The 22,310-nt window shown below is 35.5% G+C and overlaps 1 protein-coding gene across 1 annotated transcript in view; it reads left to right on the top strand.

Annotated features, from left to right (window-relative positions):
* The window catches only part of LOC144374421 (TATA box-binding protein-associated factor RNA polymerase I subunit A-like), a 59,272-nt gene extending 49,370 nt beyond the window's left edge, over positions 1-9,902 (top strand). The window contains exons 3-6 of the mRNA XM_078037262.1: positions 547-679; positions 3,691-3,860; positions 8,073-8,186; positions 9,696-9,902. Coding sequence (XP_077893388.1) covers positions 559-679; positions 3,691-3,860; positions 8,073-8,186; positions 9,696-9,902 — 612 coding nt within the window. The 5' untranslated portion in view covers positions 547-558. The remainder of the gene's footprint in view (positions 1-546; positions 680-3,690; positions 3,861-8,072; positions 8,187-9,695) is intronic.
* Positions 9,903-22,310: the final 12,408 nt, after the last annotated feature.

Below are 22,310 nucleotides of genomic sequence, written 5' to 3'. Positions count from 1 at the left end.
ATGTTGAGTAATGGATTATTTATTTTGGCTGCTTCTGACATAATTAAATGCTTTTTGGGTGTGTGGGGGGGTACCAGGTGTTGAACCCAGGGGCACTTAACCACTGAGCCACTTCCCCCAGCCTTATTTTGTATTTTATTTAGAGACAGGGTCTTACTGAGTTGCGTAGGGCCCTGCTAAGTTGCTGAGGTTAGCTCTGAACTGTGATCCACCTGGCTTTAGCCTACTGAGCTGAACAGATTACAGGCCTTGGCAAATTTATTCTTTACTTTAAAAGAACTGCCAGTTGCAGGTTGGAGTTGTTAAATGGGTAGAGTGCTTGCTTAGCATGTGTGAGGCACTGGGTTCAATCCTTAGCATCACATAAAAATAAATAAATTAATAAAGGTATTGTGTCCATCTACAACTAAAATATATATATATAATTTTAAAAAACCTACAATGCAATGGATCTTGCTGCTCAAGTCATATTTATTATTGGCTGTTTTTCTGTACAATTCAGAAACTTGTGGATTAAGATATACCAAAAGTAACTGATATTCTCAGTTTGTAATAGGTATGAGTGATTTCAGTGAAGAATTGACAAAGACCATTTCAGAGGATGACCAGGTGGAAACATCTGTGCTCACTGGTACAGGAATGTATTTTCCTTGGCTTCAGAAGCATTTAGAAACTGTAGGTAAGTAAAATAACAGAACCATTTTAACTTTAGTGCAAGGAAGTAGTAGATTCAATATGTATACAAAATGAACCATGCTGGTTTAGTTTTTAAGAATACATAAGTTGTTTTCTTGTTCTGACTATAAGCAGAAGGGAATCATAAGAAATACTCTTTTTTGTTCTGGAATCCTTTTCTTTTGAATTAATATACAGTCTATATTATGTTGCAGCCACATTTTTTTCAGCAGTGCTTTCTGAGCACTAATATCTAATATATAAGTCTAAAATATTGGGGACTTATACATGAAAAAGATATAGTCTCTTCTTTTGAGAAGCACATAGCTTTCAAAAAATAATATTTTTCCTTATTTTTATCTAATGTAAATACAAGCAAAATTTTCTATAGGATACATTTCTTAAAGATATATACAAGAATCAGTTATTTGTACATTGCCATGTTGGGTGGTATAGCCCCAGGAATACGTTTGAATCAACACTTTCTTTATTGCATCAAAATGTCTTTCTTATCCCAGCCTTCTTTCCCCTTTGACAGTGATTCCTTGGATCCTAGGATTAATTCCAAATTCACTTTGGCATTTGTCTTTCTTGTTTAGTTTGCCACCTGACATATCACTGCAATGAATCTTGCTGGTCAAGTGATATTAATCAGATGAAAAGGTGGCTGTTTTTCTGTACAATCCAGAAATTTTTAGATTAAGATAAAAAGTAACTAATATTCTCAGTTTAGAATAGGTATGAGTTATTTCAATGAAGAATCCTAAAGTTTAGCTCCCATTAAAAAAAAATTTTACTCTTTTTATTTGATGATCTCAGTTAATCCTCAGTAAATTTATGTGCTAGGCATTTTAGTATGAAGAAACTGAGTTTCTCAAACTTATACTCTTAAGTATTGCTATTAGGAATCATGTGTATCTGATTTTAGAGCATTCACTTCTAACCACTGAGATGAAGGGAACTTAACCTGAGTATAATATTCTTTTAGATGAACAAAGAATATTTCAAGGAAAGTGTGTTTTGTTAGTTTTCTGGGCTAGTTGCCAGGGATTGTTGCTGATTAAACAGCTTGAGTATAGATGTTGTTAAATGAAGTCTCTGATTTGGAGATCTGGATGGGGCATATTAGTCTGCATTTCTAATTAGCTTCTAGGTGATTCTAATGTTGCTAGTTTCAGAACCACATACAGTAGCCAGGCTCAAGATCCCAAGGTGATTTATATGTACCTTATTAGTGATTTATATGTACCTAGATCAATATAGTCTTTGACCTTTTCCACTGTAATATTTCTTTTTTTTTTAATCTGTGTCCTACTTTGCACAATTTAAAAATTTAAAAATTTGTCTTCTAAAAAGTTTATCAGTTGCAAGAGATAAATTTCCAGCACATGATGGTGTTTTAATTACATTAAATTAAATTACTTTAAAAAGTAGATCTGGTAGAATCTAAATAGCAGAGATGTAATGTCCTTCCATTGCCAACCTTAAAACATTCAATGAAAAAACTTTTTATAAATGGAAATTTTGTATTGTTCCTGTTTTTGTAGTACATTTTACAGTAAAAGTATGTCTGTATTTGCACTTAATTTTAACGTCCTATAAATTTTTTAAGTTTTAAAATTTCTTGTGGGTTGAGATATGTTTTAAGTATTCAAGTAAATTTTAATTTTTTAATCTTAGCCCAGTTACTTCATGTATCATTAAGAATGTTAACTTTAGAATGAGAAAACATCTGGCATTAATTCTATATTTTAATGAATGTAAACTCTGAGAAACTTTAATCACATAGGGAAGTAGAATGGAGTTTAGTTAAGCAAGTATCAGATCTTCGACTCATGAGTTACTCACAAAAAATCACATGTTCTATTTAAAATTATTAGAACATTCTACAGTTTTGATAAAAGAATTGGGAATCACTTGACTTGCAAAAGTAAATAATAGAATCATTCAGTTTTCATCATGTGTTGAAAATACCTTCAGGTAATATGTAATGATTTTGATTGTGAGACCTTGATTATGGGCATAGCACTCTAGGAGATTAATTTCAGGAAACAATATACAAGGAGGTAGAATCTGCAGATTGATTGCTTTAAGAGGATCTTTGCTTTAAGAGGACCTATTGGTCTATTGTATTTGCAGGGTTAAGGGTACCCAGCTAGAAGACTGCTAGCCTAGAGGGATCTGGTAGTTGTATAGGAAGGAAAGCATAGTAACCAGTCACTTATATAATGAGGTTGTTAACTAAGTCCAGATATCCTTAAGGGAATTGCTAATACTTAAGGAATACAAATGCTAATGTCTATAGCTGTTTTAATTTCGTGTGCATTTAATATCATTGTGTTACTGGGAAATTGGTACTTAAAATATAAAAGCCTAGCTAGGTGAGGTGGCACATGCCTGTATTCTCAGATAGTTAGGAGCTGAGGCAAGAGGAGGGCAAGTTTGAGATTCAGCCTAGGCAAGTAAATTAGCAAGACCTATCTAACAAAAAAAAAAGAAAGAAAGAAGGAAAGACTATAACTGCTCAGCAGTGGTAGAATACTCCTGGTTCAATCCCTAGTACTGTAAAAATAAACAAGTTTATTTGGAATTTTCAGAATATTGGTGGATAATAAAGACTGTGCTTGCATAGGGTGACTGGTGATTTTTACCTATTCTAATTACCAGGGCTTGTGCTTTGGGGGATCTTATTGAGAGATTCTCCTCATTTCCTCCATGGGTTGTGTACTTGTTTTCTACTCTTTTGTTCAAAAAATTGCTTAATGCCAAGACAAAAAGATTATTGAATGAGATTTGAAGGATCTGGTGATTGTAGTAGCCCAAGAATGTAATTTAGATTTTTAGAAATTTGCTAAAAAACAGTATGTGTGTAAGAGTTTGTTTCAAATGAAGTTGACTTTGATACTTGGGGATGGGCTGGGTCAAGTAATACCTACTGTTCTATTTATCAGAACTTAAGTTTTTGTAATAGTTGAATTGGAGTCACTGGGTGACCCTTATCCTTCATCTTTACAGTGACTGGAGGGAAAAAGAAGAAAGATTTTGCTCAGACAACAAGTGCTTGTTTAAATTTTATCCAAGAAGCCCTTCTGAAGCACGAGTGGCAGCAAGCTGCAGAGTATATGAACAGCTGTTTGCAGATCTTGAAAGATTCAGACACCTACAAAAAGCATGCTGCACCAGAGGTAAACAAAGTGTGAGTCTGCTGAAAGAAACAGCAGATTTCTGAAAGATTTTGCCTCTAGCTCCATTCACAAAGCTTTAGGGGGATTTCAAACTGAATTTACTAAAAGCTGCTAAAAGTAATGTTGGATGTAGAAATTATATCAAGACTAAAAATAGTCTTGAGTTGTGCATTCTCAAATTTCCCAGTATTCATTCATTCCAATAATAATTCCTTCTTACCTTGTATTATTTTACCCTCGGTATAGGGTAAAATTAACACCTTTGTAGATGAGGTTAAGAAAAGATCAAATGGGAATGGGTGAGCACATCACACAGGAACCCTGATTACAGTGTTTTTTAGCAGAGGAGTGAATGAGGACTTAAGGTTTTAAAAGGTTCACTCTACATCATTAGACATTAGGAAAACAAAAATTTTAAAACCACGATAAGATATCACTTTAAAACCACCAGGATGACTAAAATCAAAAAGAGACAATAAGGCAAGGGTGTAGAGAAGCTGGAACCCTCAACACCTTTCATCTACAAAGGTGTTAATTCTTTTTTTTTTTATTAGAAATCATTTTAATTTTCACTTACTCCACAGGTTGTGCACCTGTTTTGTACTCTCGTTCAACAAAACTTGAAAGTTTTTTTCTCCAACCAGAGTGTTCTTTTTGTCTTTTTTTAAAATAGCTTTATGGAGACATTAGCAAACCATACAATTCACTGACTTGTACAATTTAATATTTTAAATATTTTCACAGAGTTGTGCAAACATTAGCCACAATTTAAATTTAGGATAGTTTCATTTTCTACAAAAAGAAAACCTGTACCTATTTGCAGTCTTTCCTCATTGCTTCTCTACTGACTCAGAGCCCCTGGAAGCTACTAATCTACTATTTTCTATGGTGGACATTTTATATAAATGGAATCTTATAATGTAATGGTCATTTGTGAATGATTTCTTTTACTCTGTAAAATGTTTTCAAGGTTCATTTATGTTGTAGTAAAAATATTCGTGCTTTTTCCTTTTTATTGGCAAATATTTTATATGGACATACCACATTTTATATATCCATTCATCAGTTTGTTAGACATTTGGGTTGATTATACTTTTTGGTTATTGTGAATAATGCTTCTATAAATATTCATGCACAAGTGTTTGTATGTGGATGTTTGTTTTGACTTTTCTTGGGTATATTCCTAGAGTAGAAATTTAGATCATGTGGTAATTGTATTTAACTTCTCAAGAAACTACCAGACTATTTTCAAAAGTGACTCCACCATTTTATATTTCCATCAGTAATATTTGAAAGTTCCAGCTTCTCTACACCTGTGCCTTGTTGTTTCTCTTTGATTTTAGTCATCCTGGTGGTTTTAAAGTGATATCTTATCATGGTTTTAAAATGATTTTTGTTTTCCTAATGTCTAATGATGTAGAGTGAACCTTTTAAAACTTTAAGACCTCATTCACTCCTCTGCTGAAAACACTGTAATCAGGGTTCCTGTGTGATGTGCTCACCCATTCCCATTTGACCTTTTGTTTTCTTAATCTCATTTCCTGTTACTTGCTCACCTGTATTTTCTTTTCCAGTCTTACTAGCCTTGCTCTTATTAGAATAAGCCAGGCATATTCTGCCTCAATCTTTACCTTATTTATTTATTTATTTTACTTGGAAAGATCTTTCTTCAGCTATCATCATGTCTGCCCTTCTGTATGATCACTTTTCTTTGACTTCTGTGAGGTCTACCTTGATTATTTAAAATTACAACTGCATTTCTTGCTTTCTTATTCCTACTTTGTACTGGCACTCTTGAACTCCATGTCCTTCTCATGCTTTTCCAGTAATATTTGTCAATATAATTATTTTTCTTGTGTCTTGTGTGTCTCTCCATATCAAATGTACATTTCTGAGGGAAGGGGTAAAACAGTGCCTGAAAGGTTGCCTGGCATATACTGCTAAATTTGTTTAGTAAAAAGCAGTTTCTCCACAAATAACTTTACTTGACTATTTCAGGTGCTTTTACTAATATAGTAACCAGTGCATCAATCTAATGGAGCCAAAACCAAAAATACCAAATAGTACATACATGCTACTTGGTGTGTGTGTGTGTGTGTGTGTATGTGTGTGTGTGTGTGTATGTGTGTAAAAAGAAAATATAATTATTGACAAATTTTAATTTAGGGACTAAAGTTACATATATCTGTAAATCATTAGTAATGATTTACATTACAGAGAGACTTTTTTTTTAAAGAGAGAGTGAGAAAGGAGAGAGAGAGAGAATTTTTAATATTTATTTTTCAGTTCTCGGCGGACACAACATCTTTGTTGGTATGTGGTGCTGAGGATCGAACCCGGGCCACACGCATGCCAGGCAAGCGCGCTACCACTTGAGCCAAATCCCCAGCCCCTACAGAGAGACATTATATACCTCTCTTTTGTCCAGATTTTGTTTTATAAAATGAAGAAATTAAATGAGTGGCTTCCAGATACTTGTTTGAATCCTTTTGAACTACCTAGGGCATGTATTGAAAAATACAGATTCCATCAGTCACTGTGGAGTACAGCTGAAATCCCAAGCAGCTCGAGGCTGAGACAGGAGGATTGCAAGTTCAAGACCAACCTCAGCAACTTAGTGAAACCCTGTTTATCTATTGCATGCGCGCGCGCGTGCTCTCTCTCTCTCTCTCTATACACACACACACACACACACACACATACACATATACATACATATGTACGCATGTATATTTATTTTTGGTACTGTACTCCTGGGGCTTTTAACCACTGGCTTAGCCATTTTTATGTTTTATTTTGAGACAAGGTCTCACTAAGTTGCTTAGGACCTTGCCGAATGGCTGAGGCTGGCTTTGAACTCATGATCTCCTGCCTCAGCATCCCAAGCTGCTAGGATTACGGGCATGGTGGCTTAGAATATTTATTTTTAATAGGTGCCCCAGGTAATTCTTATGACTGGGTTTAAGAACAACTGTAGATAACTATAGATAATGGATAATCTTTAAGTTTTTGTTTTGGTGGTGCTGGGGATGAAACCTAGTACCTGCCTTGCTAGGCATGCTTTTACCACTGTGCTACTCCCCAGCCCTCTACAAGTTTCTTTAAGCTCCTCAATGCTACTTTTGATATTCTACAATAAAGTCGTGATCTTTTTTTTTTTTTGTAGTTGCAGATGGACAGAATGCCTTTATTTGTTTATTTTTTATGTGGTGCTGAAGATTGAACCCTGTGCATCATGCATGGAAGGCAAGTGCTCTACCACTGAGCTGTAGCCCCAGCCCTGTTGTGTTGTTTTTTTTTAATTTATTTTTATTATTTTTTTAAGAGAGAGGAGAGAGAGAGAGAGAGAGAGAGAGAGAGAGAGAGAGAGAGAGAGAGAGAGAATTTTTTTAATATTTATTTTTTAGTTCTTGGCAGACACAACATCTTTGTTGGTATGTGGTGCTGAGGATTGAACCCGGGCCGCACGCATGCCAGGCGAGCGCACTACCGCTTGAGCCACATCCCCAGCCCTTGTGTTTTTTTTTTAATTGGAAATATGAAGTTATTGTACCAAACAACCAATGTGTGCCTTCTAGAACTAATTGACTTTGAAGTTCACTTTAAAGTTGGTATGGTTGAAGTACTTTAAATGGGGGTAAGAGAAATGGACATTTGCTTCCATGAAAAAAGAACTCCCAAGTTCTTTCACCAGGATTGGTGATCTGAAGAGAAAATATTTTTTATTAAAATTTGTTTATATTTGATGACAGTTCTTAAATTTGTGTTGTAAATATTGGAATAAATATACTCAATATTGATAAGATCTTAAGAAACTAGTCTGTTGCACTCATTTTGCTGAGAATAAAGATGAGGTTGAGACCAGTTAAGAAGCCAATATTACCAAAACCTAGTTTCTGACTTATTCTTCCTATACTAATTAATTTTTATACTTAATAATATCTTAACTGCCTCTTCCTCTTTTAGACTGCTAATCTAATAATGGCACTGTTATACTTACCTAGAATTTAAAAACTAGTATTGAAAAGATTTTGTTATGTGAGATCTAACTTTATTTTTACTGGGTAAAGTACGATAACATAGACAATTATGATATCTAGGGAAAGGAATTTTAGGTTGTTTTTATATGTAACCAGAAAAACAAAACTTACAGGAAAAATAGAATAAAAGAGGGTTGGACTTTACATTGGGTAATAATTTCTGCTTTGACAGGTTATTTGGAGACTTGGAAGTGAAATTCTCTTTTATCATCCCAAAAGCAATGTGGAGACTTTCAATACCTTTGCTGACTGGATGAAAAATATTGGTGTCCTGAATTATGTAAAGGTAAGAATATAGACTTTGTGAACTTATATTTCCAGTGTTCATATTGTTTTCTGAATTGTTTGTATCAGTGTAAAGTAAACAATAATGAAGAAAGGGTAAGATACTGGGATAAATAAGAAAGAAAGCAGTGTTGTGCCAGCCATTCCTTAGTTTCTGATCACCTTCCATGTTGTCTGATGGGAAATACCTCCTCTTTGTTTATCTCTGGTTGCCAAAACCAGTCCATCAGATGTTGAAGTTGTGCTTCTACTGTTTGCCCAAGTTATTTGTGCTGAGTTGGTATTTTTGGAAAAAGCGAAACAAGTGGGGAATTTGAATATGTAAAAACATTTTAATTCCTATTTGCATTGAACCTTGTCTCCAAGTTAATATTTTATTAAAAGTATTACCAAAAGGGCTGAGACATTTTCAAGATTATCTCTCTCTCTCTCTCTTTCTCTCTCTCTTTAACTAACAGAACACTTTTCAATAAAATTTTATAATTTGCTTTTAATTATTTTTCAAGGCCATAAGGTTTTACTGGAATACAGCCACACACATTCATTTCCATATTGTCAATAGCTGTTTTTTAATGAAAATGAGTAATTATGAAGAAGTCATGTGCCATGCAAAGCCTAAAATATTTACTTTGTAGCTAGTTTTAAATTTTGTTTTGTTTTTACTTTTCCTGTTTTCTGGAATTTTAAATTGTGGTTGTATATAATGGACCATGCTATCTTAACCATTTTAAGTATACAGTTCTGTGGTATTAACTATATTCACCATGTTGTAAACTATCACCACTATTTCTAAAACATTTCCATCACTCCAAATAGAATCTTTATATTTATTAAGCAATAGTTTCCCATTTTCTCCTCCTCCCCATGCTACTGACAGTCTCTAATATCTTTTCTGTTTTTATGAATATGCCCATTCTAGATGTTTTAGATAAGTGGAAGCATGCACTTTCCTTTCCATTGGAATTGACATCATTCTCCAACACTCCCTGTTAAGGTGTTTTCTTTTGAGCTGATTTAATATATTTAAAATAGTTATATTATTGGTTGTCTACTGTAGCCCAAACTAGGAATTAGTAGTATGCAAAAGTTAAATCTCATTTAATTTTTTAAATTAATATTAAATCTCATTTAATCCTAACAACACCCTTCTGAAGGATTAAGAATTGCCTCATAAAACAGGTCAGACAAAAGGACGAATTAGTTATTCAGATTTATTTAGCATTTAATTGGCATATGAGCCAGGTCACTGTCTTCAAAACCCCTGTTTTTTATTGTTGTTTTTTCACTATTGTACTGTCTTCTGTTTGTAAGTTTACATAGCTTTCATTTACATAGTGTCATTTCATCTGTCTGTCTTCTTTGTTAGGTTGAAATTGTTGATGACAGGGACAGTGTCTTATCTTTCATATCCAATCAAGGACTTAGTCCATCATATATTTACTGTGTTTTTTGAGTAATGGTTATCTTAATGACTTCAGTGACAGTGGGCTTTTTCTTATTACTGGTGCAGATCTCCTTACAACATGCATTGTACCTTATGCATCATGGAATGCTTGAGGATGCAAACAGAAATCTAAGTCAGGCAGAGACATGGAGATATGGTGAAAAATCGTCTTCCCAGGAAATATTAATCAACCTTGTTCAGGCCTACAAAGGGCTTTTGCAGTATTATACATGGTCCAAAAAGAAAGCTGAATTGTCAAAGCTTGATGAGTGAATATGAATAAATTATTTTCTTATGGTGAAGAGACTGAAGAGCAGAAGGGATCTTAAGGAGTAATCTAGTAATCTATCTACTGACTTCATTCAGATAAATTCTTGATCATCCTTTATGATATTTCTGATATATCATAAAACTTCTAGGTCATAAATGAGATGATTTATTGCTAAATTCATGACCATTTTAATGATTTTTAAAATTTTGGTCACAGGTAAACAGCTGGACCTCAGTGGTGAAAACACATTCAGTAGGTTAGGAGCTAAGCTCCATTGCAGTTTGTATAGAGGTGATTCAGTGTCTTAAATAGAAAAGTTGGGGGGATGACAGTGCCTTGAGTAGAGTAAGAAAAGTGAAAAATTCTAAAGAAGGGCAGTCCATGTGAAACCCATCTGGATTTACTAACCGGGTTTATGCAAGTGAGGCATATACTCTCCCACAGAGAGTCAGGAGCCCTATCTTTAGAAGTGTTGGCTAGAACAAACTAAATTCTTTAGGCAGCCTTGAGTATACCCTTTAAGGAGCCCTAAGGTTATCCTAGGGATATAGCCTCACATTAGAAATTATCTTAGTGTTTCTTGGGGCTGGGGTTGTGGCTCAGTGGCAGAGCACTTGCCTCACACATGTGAGACACTGGGTTCAATCCTCAGCACCACATAAAAATAAATAAAATGAAATAAAGATATTGCATCCATCTATAACTAAAAAATATTTTTTAAAAAAGAAGAAATAGTGTTTCTTAAAGTCTTTATAGGTAGGCCAGGATTGGGGCATAGTCCAAAGAGGGACTAGGCTTAGAGGAGCTGGTTGGAGTTTGATCTAGGAGAGAGTCTTTGAATTTATGAGAAAGGTTATAAATTTTCTTTAGCAGCCATTATTGCATGTAATAAACTCTTCTTCTTGTGTGTTTAGAGTAGAGTTTAGTGTGTTCCATATTATTGTTCCCCAGAATAACGTTTAAAGAATACGGCAAGATAAAAAGTAATTTCTGTACAAAGGTTAAAATGCAATTTTTTTGATTTACTGGCCATACCAAAAATTGAGCACTCAGTTCTCAGGCTGAGTTCCCCTTCTCTTAACCTTCTTCGGTGATATCATCCTCTCCTACTCCCAGGTATACATTCTTTGAAGCTACATGATTCTCTGCACTTTTCTTTCCCTTGTGTAGTTTTCCTCCATAGCTTCTCTAGAATTAAGTATTTTCTATTTTCACATCCTTTATCCCAATTTTAGCCCTGGTATTTATCACCTTATAGGTGATAAACACTATTTCCTTATTATCCTTATGTAGTAAGTAATATTTCTTTTGTCCCTAGGCATGTAGATTTCACCAATCTCGGTTCCCATCCTCCTTCTTGTGTTACCTCTTCTTGTCTCCCAAGATTCTTCTCGAAGGCCCTAATGTTAATCTTGTGACATTTTTGCAGTTTCTTCATCTATCATACCCTCTGTCCTTTAAGATTCTTCAAAACCTGCCATGGCACCTGATTCATAATACTTTAAACCTTCTATATCAGCTGCCTGTTCAGCCTATGTCATTTGGCTTTTCATCTCTTGCTTTTTAATTGTTCTAAGTTTTTTCAGGTATATTTTATGCTGTATCTTCTTATTTAGATTAAGCCATCTTTTGATGTCACGTGTTTGTCTTCTATTTCTTTTAACTTTGCTATCATTTCTGATATAATTTTCTTTTTTCCTCTATTTTAACCTTGCTGTCATTTCTGGTATAAATTTTCCTTTTAAAAAGGCTTGTTGATATTAATTTATTAGGTGAGTTTTACAATCATTATTTACTTTTTTTATTACACATGGTTAGAAAAATCTTGAGCAAATATTTGACTAAAGCAATTGTAATATGACATTTAGACTGTCACTCTCATGACTAGATTCAGTACTTTTATGCAACTGATATTTTGTTCTCTGGCTATAAGAGATGAAGGTGAGATACTGTATAAAGCAATATGGAGTCCATATTGGTTCACTTAGAAAAGAATATCAACACCTGTTTTTATTGTGGTATTATGTTATGCTTCTACTAGTTGTTGCTGTTTAAACCTTAATGTTATGGAATATAATGTAGACAAGAAAAACATATGAAATAAATGAGTGCTGTAATGCATAAATTTAAAGTTGCTTTCCTCTAACTACTATCCAGATTAAGGAACACAGCATTGCTGTCACCTTAATGTAAAAGTTTTCTATGTATGCTTTCCTGATCATACTTCATCCCATTCTGTATCACGAAAATCATTGTAAGGTCTTTTAGGGTTTTCATTCTCTTGCTTTTCTTTAAATGGTAAACAAAATTGGTTTTGCTTATATGTGAATTTCTTGGCTATATATAATTTTTTTACTGTGTTTATTTTTGGGGCCTTGTATATTTTATTCAACATTGGTTTAAGACAATTGTATTGTTGAATATAACTCTAGTTTATTTTTACTGCTAAAAAATGTATGTTATCGCACTAATTATTCTTTCTGTTATTGATGGCCTTTAGTGTATTATAGTTTAATGCTGCTTTGAAATTAACCCTTCATAAGCATGCATTGCTAGGAGTAGAATTGTCATAAAGTATATGCATCTTTGTCAATGTATGAAATACCTTAGGAAGCTAACTTTACAAAGAGAAAAGGTTTATTTAAGTTCATAGTTTTGGAGATTCAGTGTCCAAGATTGGGTGGCTCTACAGTAGGTAGAAGCAAGTGGTCACATCTTGAATATGAGTGCCACAGAAAAGGAGGGTGGAGCCAGGCTGTTTCTCTTCTAACAATCCTCTTGTGAGAACACAGGAGGCTACATGAGAATTAGCCTGAGGACCTGAGGACCTCCCACAAAGCTCCATCCCCCACTGTTTTCATCTCCCATAGTACCACACTGAGGCCCAAGCCAGTAATCATAGTGTGTCTTTGGGCAACAAAAACCATGGCAATATATAATATGCTAAACTCTTTCCAAAGTAGTGCCAATTTATATTCCACTGGTAATCTGATTAGGGTTTTCTTTTGTCAATATGTTCCTTAACATTTGTTAATTTCAGAATTTTTTTATATCTGTTAGTTTATTGGGTATAGTGGTATCATATTTAAAAAAAATAATAGCTTTATTGAAAATTGAGAATATAGTTTATATGCCACATAAACATACCCACTTAAAGCATATAGTTTTTAATATATTTATAGAGTTGCCCAGTAATCTTTACCACAATTAAATTTGGAACATTTTCATCACCTCAGAAAGAAACCCTGAACTCTCCATTTCTTCGTAAGCTTCTAGGCAACCACTAATCTACTTTCTATCTTTAGAGATTTATTTATTCTGGGAATCTCATGCAAGTGGAACCATTTGTACAATATGTGCTCACTTAGCATAATGATTTTAAGGTTGCAAGTAACTGTATTTCATTCCTTTTTGTTGTTGAATAACATGCCATTGTATAGAGATACAACATTTAATCATTCCACGTTTATCAATTGATAGACATTTGGGTGGTTTCTACTTTTTGAATAATATTGCTGTGAATATTTATGTACAGTTTTATTTTTCTTGAATATGTTCCTAAGACTGAGATTTCTGGATTATATAACTATGTTTAACCTTTGGAAGGAGCACTAGATTGTTTTCCAAAATAGCTGCACTATTTTAAATTACCACCATTATCAATGGAAGGGTACTAAAGTCCATGGTATCTGTGATTTTAATTTGCATTTCTATAGGGACTAATTATGTTGAGCTCTTTTTATGTGCCTGTGAGCCATTTGTATGCCTTTGGAATAATTTTTATCTTTGCATACACTTTGATTAAACCATTAATTTTTAGTTATTGGGTCATGAGTTCTTTATATGTTCTAGACAGAAGTCTCTTAATAGGAGATATTTTCTCCTATTCTGTAGTTTGCCTTTTTACTTGCTTGCTGATGTCCTTTGAAACACACAATTTTTTTTTATTTTGATGAAGTCCAATTATGTGCTTTTGCTTTTGTTGCTTATGGTTTTGATGGCATATCCAAGAAACCATTGCCCACTTCAAAGACACAAAGATTTTCACTTACAAGAGTTTTATAATTTTAACTCTAGCATTTAGGTCTTTAATCTATTTTGAGTTAATTCTTGTGTGTGATATGAGTTAGGAAACAATCTAACTAAATTATTATGCATGTGAATGTCCAGTTGTGCCAACATAGTTGTTGAAAACAAGTATTTTCTTACTGAATTGTCTTGGTACCCTTCTTGAAAATCAGATACCATAAACATGAAGGTGTTGTTTCTCTACACTCAATTTTCTGTCATTGATCTATGTATTTTCCTCCTTACACCTATATCATACTGTCTTGCTTACTGTAGCTTTGTAATAAATAAATCTTCCAACTTTGTTCTTTTAAAATTTTTTTTATTCTATTCTCAGTCCCTGGGATTTTCATATAAATTATAGTTAGCTTGTCCATTTATACAAAAAGATTACCTGTGGTTTTGATAGGAATTATAGGACTCTGTAGACTAGTTTAACAATAGTGGTCTTCCAACCTGTGTATCTGAGGTGTCTTTATATTTATTTGGGTCTTTTGAAATTTGTTTCAACAATATTACTTTTCAGATGGAACTTTTCATCTCTTTCATAAAACTTACATCTTTTATTTTTAGTTTTTGATGCTTTTACAAATGGCATTGTTTTCCTAATTTCATTGTTTGCTTCTTCATTGTAAATTCATTTTTTTGTATTTATCTTGTACCTGGCAACATTGATGAATTCATTTATTAATTCTAATAAATTTTAATGGAATTTTAGAATTTTCTAGACAGAAAATATAGTTTTCCTTTTCAGTCTAGACGTTTTTTCTATAATTTGCTGAAAGCCTTAGCTAAAACCTCCAGTATAATGAATAGAAATAGTGAGAGGGGACATTCTTATCTTGTTCTTGATTTTAGGGAAAAAAGCATCCAATCTATCACTATTAAATTTCATGTTTACTGTGGGTTTTTCATAGATACTGTTTAATCAGATTGTGGAAAGTTCCTAGATTGTCCATGGTCACAAGATGATCATGTAGTTTTTGTTCTTTGGTCTGCTGATTTGGTTTAGATCAGTAGATCTTTATTTACATTAATAGATTTTCAGTTGTTAAGCCAACCTTGCATTCCTAGAGTAGATCCCACTTGAGCATGATGTATTATTCTTTTAACAATAGCTCAGTTTACTATTGTCTTAACAGAAGTTCTCAATACTAAACGACTTTTCTCTCTCTTTTTTGTTTTTTTGTGATGCTGGGTATTGAACTCTTGGCCTTCACCAAATGACTTTAAAAAATATTTTCTCTTCGGGCAGATGAAAATGATTATGCATACAGTTCAGCAACTCAAAGTATGCTCAGTGACAGCTGAAAGACATCTGTAAATATTTGTGGATTGATTAAAACTTCTGGAGTTTGGGACCCTGTTGTGAAGAGTTATGTAGAGGTAAGTAGACTTTTCATAAAATTGCATTGGTTTTATTTTTGTCTTAAGCCTATGCGAGATTGCATTTCTAATTATCTTTATTGATCAGGAGGAAATTTAATGGAGAAAATTGTTAGGGTTAAGGGTTAGGGGGTGGGGGTTAGGGTGTTAGGGTTAGGGTTAGGGTTTAGGGTTGGTTAGGGTTAGAGGGTTAGGGTTAGGGTTAGGGGTTGGATTTAGGGGTTAGGGTGAGGGTGGGGGTGAGGGTTTAGGGTTAAGGTTAGGGTTAGGGTGGTTATGGTTAGGGTGGTTAGGGTTAGGGTTAGGGTTAGGGTGGTTAGGGTTAGGGTGGTTAGGGTTAGGGTGGTTAGGGTTAGGGTTGGGGGTTAGGGTTGGGGGTTAGGGTTAGGGTTAGGGGGTTAGGGTTAGGGGGTTAGGGTTTAGGGTTAGGGTTGGTTAGGGTTAGGGTGAGGGGTGGGGTTAGGGTTTAGGGTTGTTAGGGTTAGGGTTGTTAGGGTTTAGGGTTAGGGTTGTTAGGGTTTAGGGGTAGCGGTAGGTGTAGGGTTGGGGTTAGGGTTAGGGTTAAGGTTATGGTTAGGGTGTTAGGGTTAGAGGGTTAGAGTTAGGGGTTGGGGCTAGGGTTAGGGTTAAGGGTTGGGGTTGAGGTTAGGGCTAGGGGTTAGGGGCTGTGGCTAGGGCTAGAGCTTAGGGTTGGGGTTGGGTTTAGGGTTTAGGGTGAGGAGTGGGGTGAGGGTTTGGGGTTAGGGTTAGGTTTAGGGTTTAGGGTGAAGGTGTAGGGGTTAGGGTTTTGGGTTGAGAAATGAGGGTGAGGGTTTTAGGGTTAGGGTTAGGGTTTTAGGGTTAGGGTTATTGTTAGGGTTAGTGTTAGGCGTTAGGGTCAGGGGTCGTGTTTAGGGTTAGTGTTAGGGTTCGGGGTTAGGGTTGGGGTTGGGTTAGGGGTTTAGGGTTAGGGATTTTAGGGTTAGGGTGGTTTTGGTGGTTAGGGTTAGGTTTAGAGTTAGGTTTAGGGTTTAGTGTTAGGGTTAGGGTTGGTTAGGGTTAAGTTGAGGGTGAGGGTGAGGGGTGGGATTAGGTTTTAGGGTTAGGGTTTAGGGGTTGGGGTTGGGTTGGGGGTTATGGGTTTGGGTTTGAGGTTAGGGTTTGGGTTTAGGGTTAGGGGTTAGGGTTTGGGGTTAGAGGTTAGGGTTTCAGGTTAGTGTTAGTGTTAGGGTTGTTAGGGTTTAGGGTTAGGGTTTAAGGTTTAGGGTTAGGGTTGTTAGGGTTTAGGGTTAGGGGTAGGGGTAGGGTTGGGGTTGGGGTTAGGGTTAGGGGTTATGGGTTAGGGGCTGGGGCTAGGGCTAAGGTTATGGGTTAGGGTTGGGGTTGGGGCTAGGGCTAGGGGTTAGGGGCTGGGACAAGGGCTAATGCTTAGGGTTGGTTAGGGATGGGGTTGGGGTTAGGGTTTAGGGTGAGGGTGAGGGTTTGGGTTAGGGTTAGGTTTAGCTTTAGGGTTTAGATTGAGGGTGTAGGGGTTAGGGGTGAGGGTTCGGATGAGGGTGAGGGTTTTAGGGTTAGAGTTTTGGGTTAGGGTTTTAGGGTTAGGGTTAGGGTTTTGGGTTAGGGTTTTTGGGTTAGGGTTAGGGTTTTGGGGTTAGGGTTTTAGGGTTAGGGTTTTGGGGTTAGGATTTTATGGTTAGGGTTAGGGTTTTAGGGTTAGGGTTATTGTTAGGTTTAGGGTTAGGGGTTAGGGTCAGGGGTCAGAGGTCGGGGTTAGGGTTTAGGGGATAGGGTTTAGGGGTTAGGGTTAGGGTTTAGGATTCAGGGTTAGGGTTGGGGGTTAGGGTTAGAGGGTTAGGGAATACTCTCATGGACAAAGCAGATAGCAGGCAGTCTTTAAAAAATTTTTAAATTGAGTTATAATTAGTAAATTGGAATATACGGACAGAATGTGTCAAAAATAAATTTTTGGAGGTCTGTCAAAAAAGCAAAGTATTATTCACTGTATCGGTTTGAATTTAATCTTGATTTTTCAGATGATGTCTAAATGTTTATTTTCATAATAAGCTTCAGTTTCTCATTTTTTGTTGTCTATGTGAGGGGAAATGCTGAAATATTTAGTTAAGAAAAACACTTTCAATGGAAAAATTTTAGACAACCAGTTTGGATGTCATGCATATTTTAAAACCAACATTGACATGATTCTTGGACATAAAATGATTCAAGCATAGAAACCAGAACTGTTATTACCCAGACAAGGGATTTAACTGCATACTTCCCGTGATACTTCCTAAGAAGTATGACAACTATTTGTTTTCAGCTCTGACCCAGTGTTCAGGAGTGCCTGTTTCTTCAAAAAATCTCCCCAGCCCCTCAAGCAAGAGAATGTTGACCACGAAGGCAGCAAGCAAAGAGCTCAGAAACAGAAATTCAGGACCTGAAAGCCCTCAGTTACATTACTCCCAGAGTGCTAAATACCTGGAGGCCTTTAGGTTACAGGAAGAAAGTTCAGGAGGGCTGCATCCTTTCAACAAGACTGTCAGCAGCATATTTATAACCTGGATTTCTAGTTACTGTAGACCAATAAATAGACTGATGATTTTTTGCAATTAATTATAAAGACCCTGATATAGAGAACAGATCAGCCCCATATTAGACAGCACCAGACAAGAATGGTTTAAGACACACTGAACATAACCCTAGACCAGAGTCATTTAAACAAAGACACAAATCCTAGCCCAACCAGAAAATATACAAAAATATTAGTACAAAGATGTGATTGTACATCATACAGACATCTCCTGAAGTGGAGGTATTGTAGTGCACTAGTCTGAGCAGAGTTGGCTCAGATACCAGCTTTGGCATTTTCTAACTATTGAACCTGAGAACAGGAAACTAGCTATTGTGTGTCTCACAGTGGGACTTACTTTACTTTATTTGAAAGCCTCTACTCTGGTACCCACCAGGTTGCAAATGGACAGCAAGTAAGACCTATTTTTCTTATGTTCCTCATTCTCTTGTTGCCCTAGTTACTCCTTTGAGATGAACGAGTAAGATACTGTATATGGTTTTCATTCTGCTGTGTCATGTTCAAATAACCTTTATGTTTTCTTCCTAACCGCAGAGTTTAAAGAACTCCTCTGGTCAAAGTCAAGAAGCAAAAGTAAGTAAGCAATACCTACTCCAGAGAGGTGGCCTAACAAACCAAGGTATTTTGGGGGGTGCTAAGAATATAATGTTTAGTACTTAAAAGAGTTCAGGAAAAAGGAGATAATTGTTTGAAGTGGGTCACAAAAGTATTACTTTTACTATAATTTCTATATCAAAGAATACTAGACAACAGGATGTTTAAAACATCCCTTAGAAAGGGTTCAATATAAAGTATATAGTGGCACTCTAGATTTATTATATCGAGTATATGTGGAATTGAAAAACAAATAAAATAGGAAATGAAAAAGGAAGTACAAAGTAATTACATACTGTTTTATCATTCACAATGAAAGAAATGAAAATTATGTCTACCAGTTACAAAATAATCATTTTACTTATTAAATGAAACCATGTACTGGTCTCCTAGTGACACTAAATACAGCTAAATTCCAGACATTCTAGCTAACAGGAAAATAGAAATTATAGCAAAATATTTAAGATTAGGATTATTTTTTAGCTTCTAGGGATCAAACCTGGGTCTCAGGCATGCTATACTAACATTTTTTCCACTGAGCTACACCCTAGTCCCAAGATTGGGACTTGACACTTTGAACATTTTAATGAACTTATGCCATTTAATAAGTGAAGCAGCAGAATTACTGTAACTTCACTTGATCTGGTGCTACTTAAATAAAACATAATTTGCAGGAATGTTTGATTTTCACTGTCACTAAGTATATACTAAGAATATGTTATTCACTTCTGAGAAGAAGGGGAATGAGAGGGTCTGAAGCAGAGGTGACAAACAGCATCGTAAACTGCTGTCACATCCACATCTGCATCCCCTGCTTCCACCTCACTATTACTGTCCAGAAGGGAGAGGTGTCACTGCAGTGAATCATTTGGGCCCCTGAATCACAATGCTGAATCCACGAAGAGGGTTTTTCCTCCTTGATTTTTTTTGGTCTGATAAGCTCTTCAAAAATAAAATATAAAAAGACAAAAAAATAATATAAAATACTAGAATAAGCTCTAGATCATAGCCACCATAAAGAGCAGTTCTGTGTTGCTGTGTGTGTGTGTATGTGTTTCTTATTAACTGCTCTTATGTTCCCATAGGTAGTCTGGGTTCAGATTTCTTTACATATGAAAATCTACAAGCTCAGAGATGGAGATGTGGCTCAGTGGCAAAGCACATGTTTAGCATGTGCAAGGACCTAGGTTTGATTCGCAGCCTCTCAAAAAAAAAAACTAAACCAGATATAAATACACAAACACACCCCACATTCTATATATATGTGTATATAATTTTAGTTAGCTTTTCCATTCTTATGACCAGAGATCTGGCAAGAATAATGAGAGAATGAAAAGTGCATTTTGGCTTATAGTTTCAGAGGTCTCAGTCCGTAGACAGCTGGGCCTAAGGTAAGGCAGAACATCACGGTGGAAGGGCATGGAGGAGGAAAGCAATCAAAAAGAAGGGGGTGCATTCTAAAAGAAGAGGGTGCTTACTGTTACCATGCAGTCAATCCATATCAGTGGATTAATCCACTGATTAGGTTATAGTTCTCATGATCTAATCATTTCACCTCTGAACATCCTTGCATTGTCACACACATAAACTTTTAGAGGACACTTCATATCAAACCACTATACACCACACATTTGTAACATTTTAATAAGCATTTCTCAAAATGGTCACCAGGTTAAACATCAGTGAAGTGATTGTTTTCTGCCCAGTTACTCATACTTTTAGATATCCAATGCAGTGCCACCCTTCATGTTTCTAAAAATAGAGTTGGGGATATTATTATTTTTTAAAATACACCTACAAAAGCAACATATGTTTTTACTATGTTAATTGTGATTTGTTACAGAAAATAATACATGTTTTCAAAATTTCTTAAATCTATCAAAGAATCTATAAACACTCCTAACAAATGGAAAAATATGACTTACTCTCACACTCTCCACAAGCTTCTCACAGATGTTAGAACTAAGAGACTTTTTCCCTGAAATTCTTCAAAGAAAGTTCGAAAAATTGGGTGAAAATGATTGACAGACTGTTTCCTTCAAAATAATTGACCTCCACATATAACTCAGTGCCATTCACATGGAAAGACCTTAACAAATGCCTATGATGGATGTGTATGTTTTAAGTAGATACTCCATTATGATCATCGATCCACATTCTTAGCACCATAATGCTTCAATTAAACAGAAGTGCCAGTGTTTTACAATTCTGGTTTAAATTTCAGTTAGTCAGTCATCCAGTCACCTGCTATTCATTTGTTCATTCAGCGCCTACAATATGCCTTTGGGAGAATCAGCAGTGAATCCAATTGACAGTTTCCATTCCCCTACTGTCCTTTGCAGATGAATGAGGACAGGGGGCAGGGAGACGAAAATAAATGCACCTGTAAGACCATTTGAGTAGTGTTAAGTACATAAAACAGGAAAATAGGATAGAGTAGGACTTGAAGGAGAGGGAAGAACGATTTTAGACACAAAAATGCTAACTGTGTAAGACAATGAATGGGATAGAGTTCGACTTGAAGGAGAGGAAAGAACCTTTAAACTTTCCTTAGAGGAAAAGATTCTGACAGATTGACTTCTGAACTAAATGTAGTCAGCCATTCAAATACCTAGAGAAAGAAGTTTTCAGGCACACCAAAGAGTTAGGGCAAATAGAAGAAAAAGTATTTTGAATCTATCTAATTGCAATGGGAAGACATCTGAGAAAGGATTTTTTAAAATTATATATATTTTAAAAATTATAAAAATATATAATTTTTAAAATTTATGTGTAATATATATTATACACACAGTGGATTGAACCCAGTGCTTTACACGTGCTAGGCAAGCATTCTGCCACTGAGCCACAATCCCAGCCCCTGAGGAGGATTTTAATTCAAGTTTATTGAAGAATAATTTGCACACATGAAAAAATTATCACACACTGTATGGATGTGATGTGATGAATTTTGTCAAATGTATATAATCTTGTAAACACCACTCCACTGCCACAATTAAGATATAAAATATTTCCATCACTCCAAAAAGTTGCCTCATGCCATTTTTGCAGTCAGTATCTTCCCCTGCACAAGCCACTAGAAATCACTACAATTTGCCATATAAATGGAATCAAAAAGGCTACCAAATAAATTGCCTCATGTAAGTATACAATGTGTCACCTTCTGGCCTCTTTAACATAATACTTTCATTCATCTTATTGCATAAGATAACAAGCATTGGAATGATATGGAAGAGAGAAAGCCTTTTTGGTGGGGATGTAAATTGGTGTGGCTATTGGGAAATTGTATGGAAGCTCCTCAAAAAGTTAAAAATTGAACCATCACATGATCCAGAAATCCTGCTTCTGGGTATATCCAAAGGAAATGAGGTCAGTGTGTTGAGGAGACAGCTGTGCTTTCTTGCTCACTGCAGTATCATTCAGAATAGCCAAGAAATGGAATCAAACTAAGTAAACATCAGTGGATCAATAAATAAATGGTGAAGTGTTTCAGTCAGCTTTTTCACTGCTGTGACTAAAAGACCTGATAAGAGCAATTTTAGAGGAGAAAACGTTTATTTGGGGGCTCATTCAGAGGTCTCAGTCCACAGATAGCCAGCTCCATTCCTCCAGGATTGAGGTAAGGCAGAACATTATGGCAGAAGTGTGTGGTGAAGGCAATCATCTCACATGATGATCAGGAAGCACTGATAGACTAAATTCAGCTCACCAAATATAGACCCCAAAGACTTGAAACCCAGGAACACATGTCTTCCAGCTACACCTTACCAGCCTACAGTTAACACTCCATTAATCC

The sequence above is a fragment of the Ictidomys tridecemlineatus genome, unplaced genomic scaffold (genome assembly GCF_052094955.1).
Source record: "Ictidomys tridecemlineatus isolate mIctTri1 unplaced genomic scaffold, mIctTri1.hap1 Scaffold_69, whole genome shotgun sequence".
Taxonomy (NCBI): Eukaryota; Metazoa; Chordata; class Mammalia; order Rodentia; family Sciuridae; genus Ictidomys; species Ictidomys tridecemlineatus.
The sequence above is the reverse complement of the archived record's forward strand: the minus strand, read 5'-3'. Positions and strand labels throughout refer to the sequence as shown.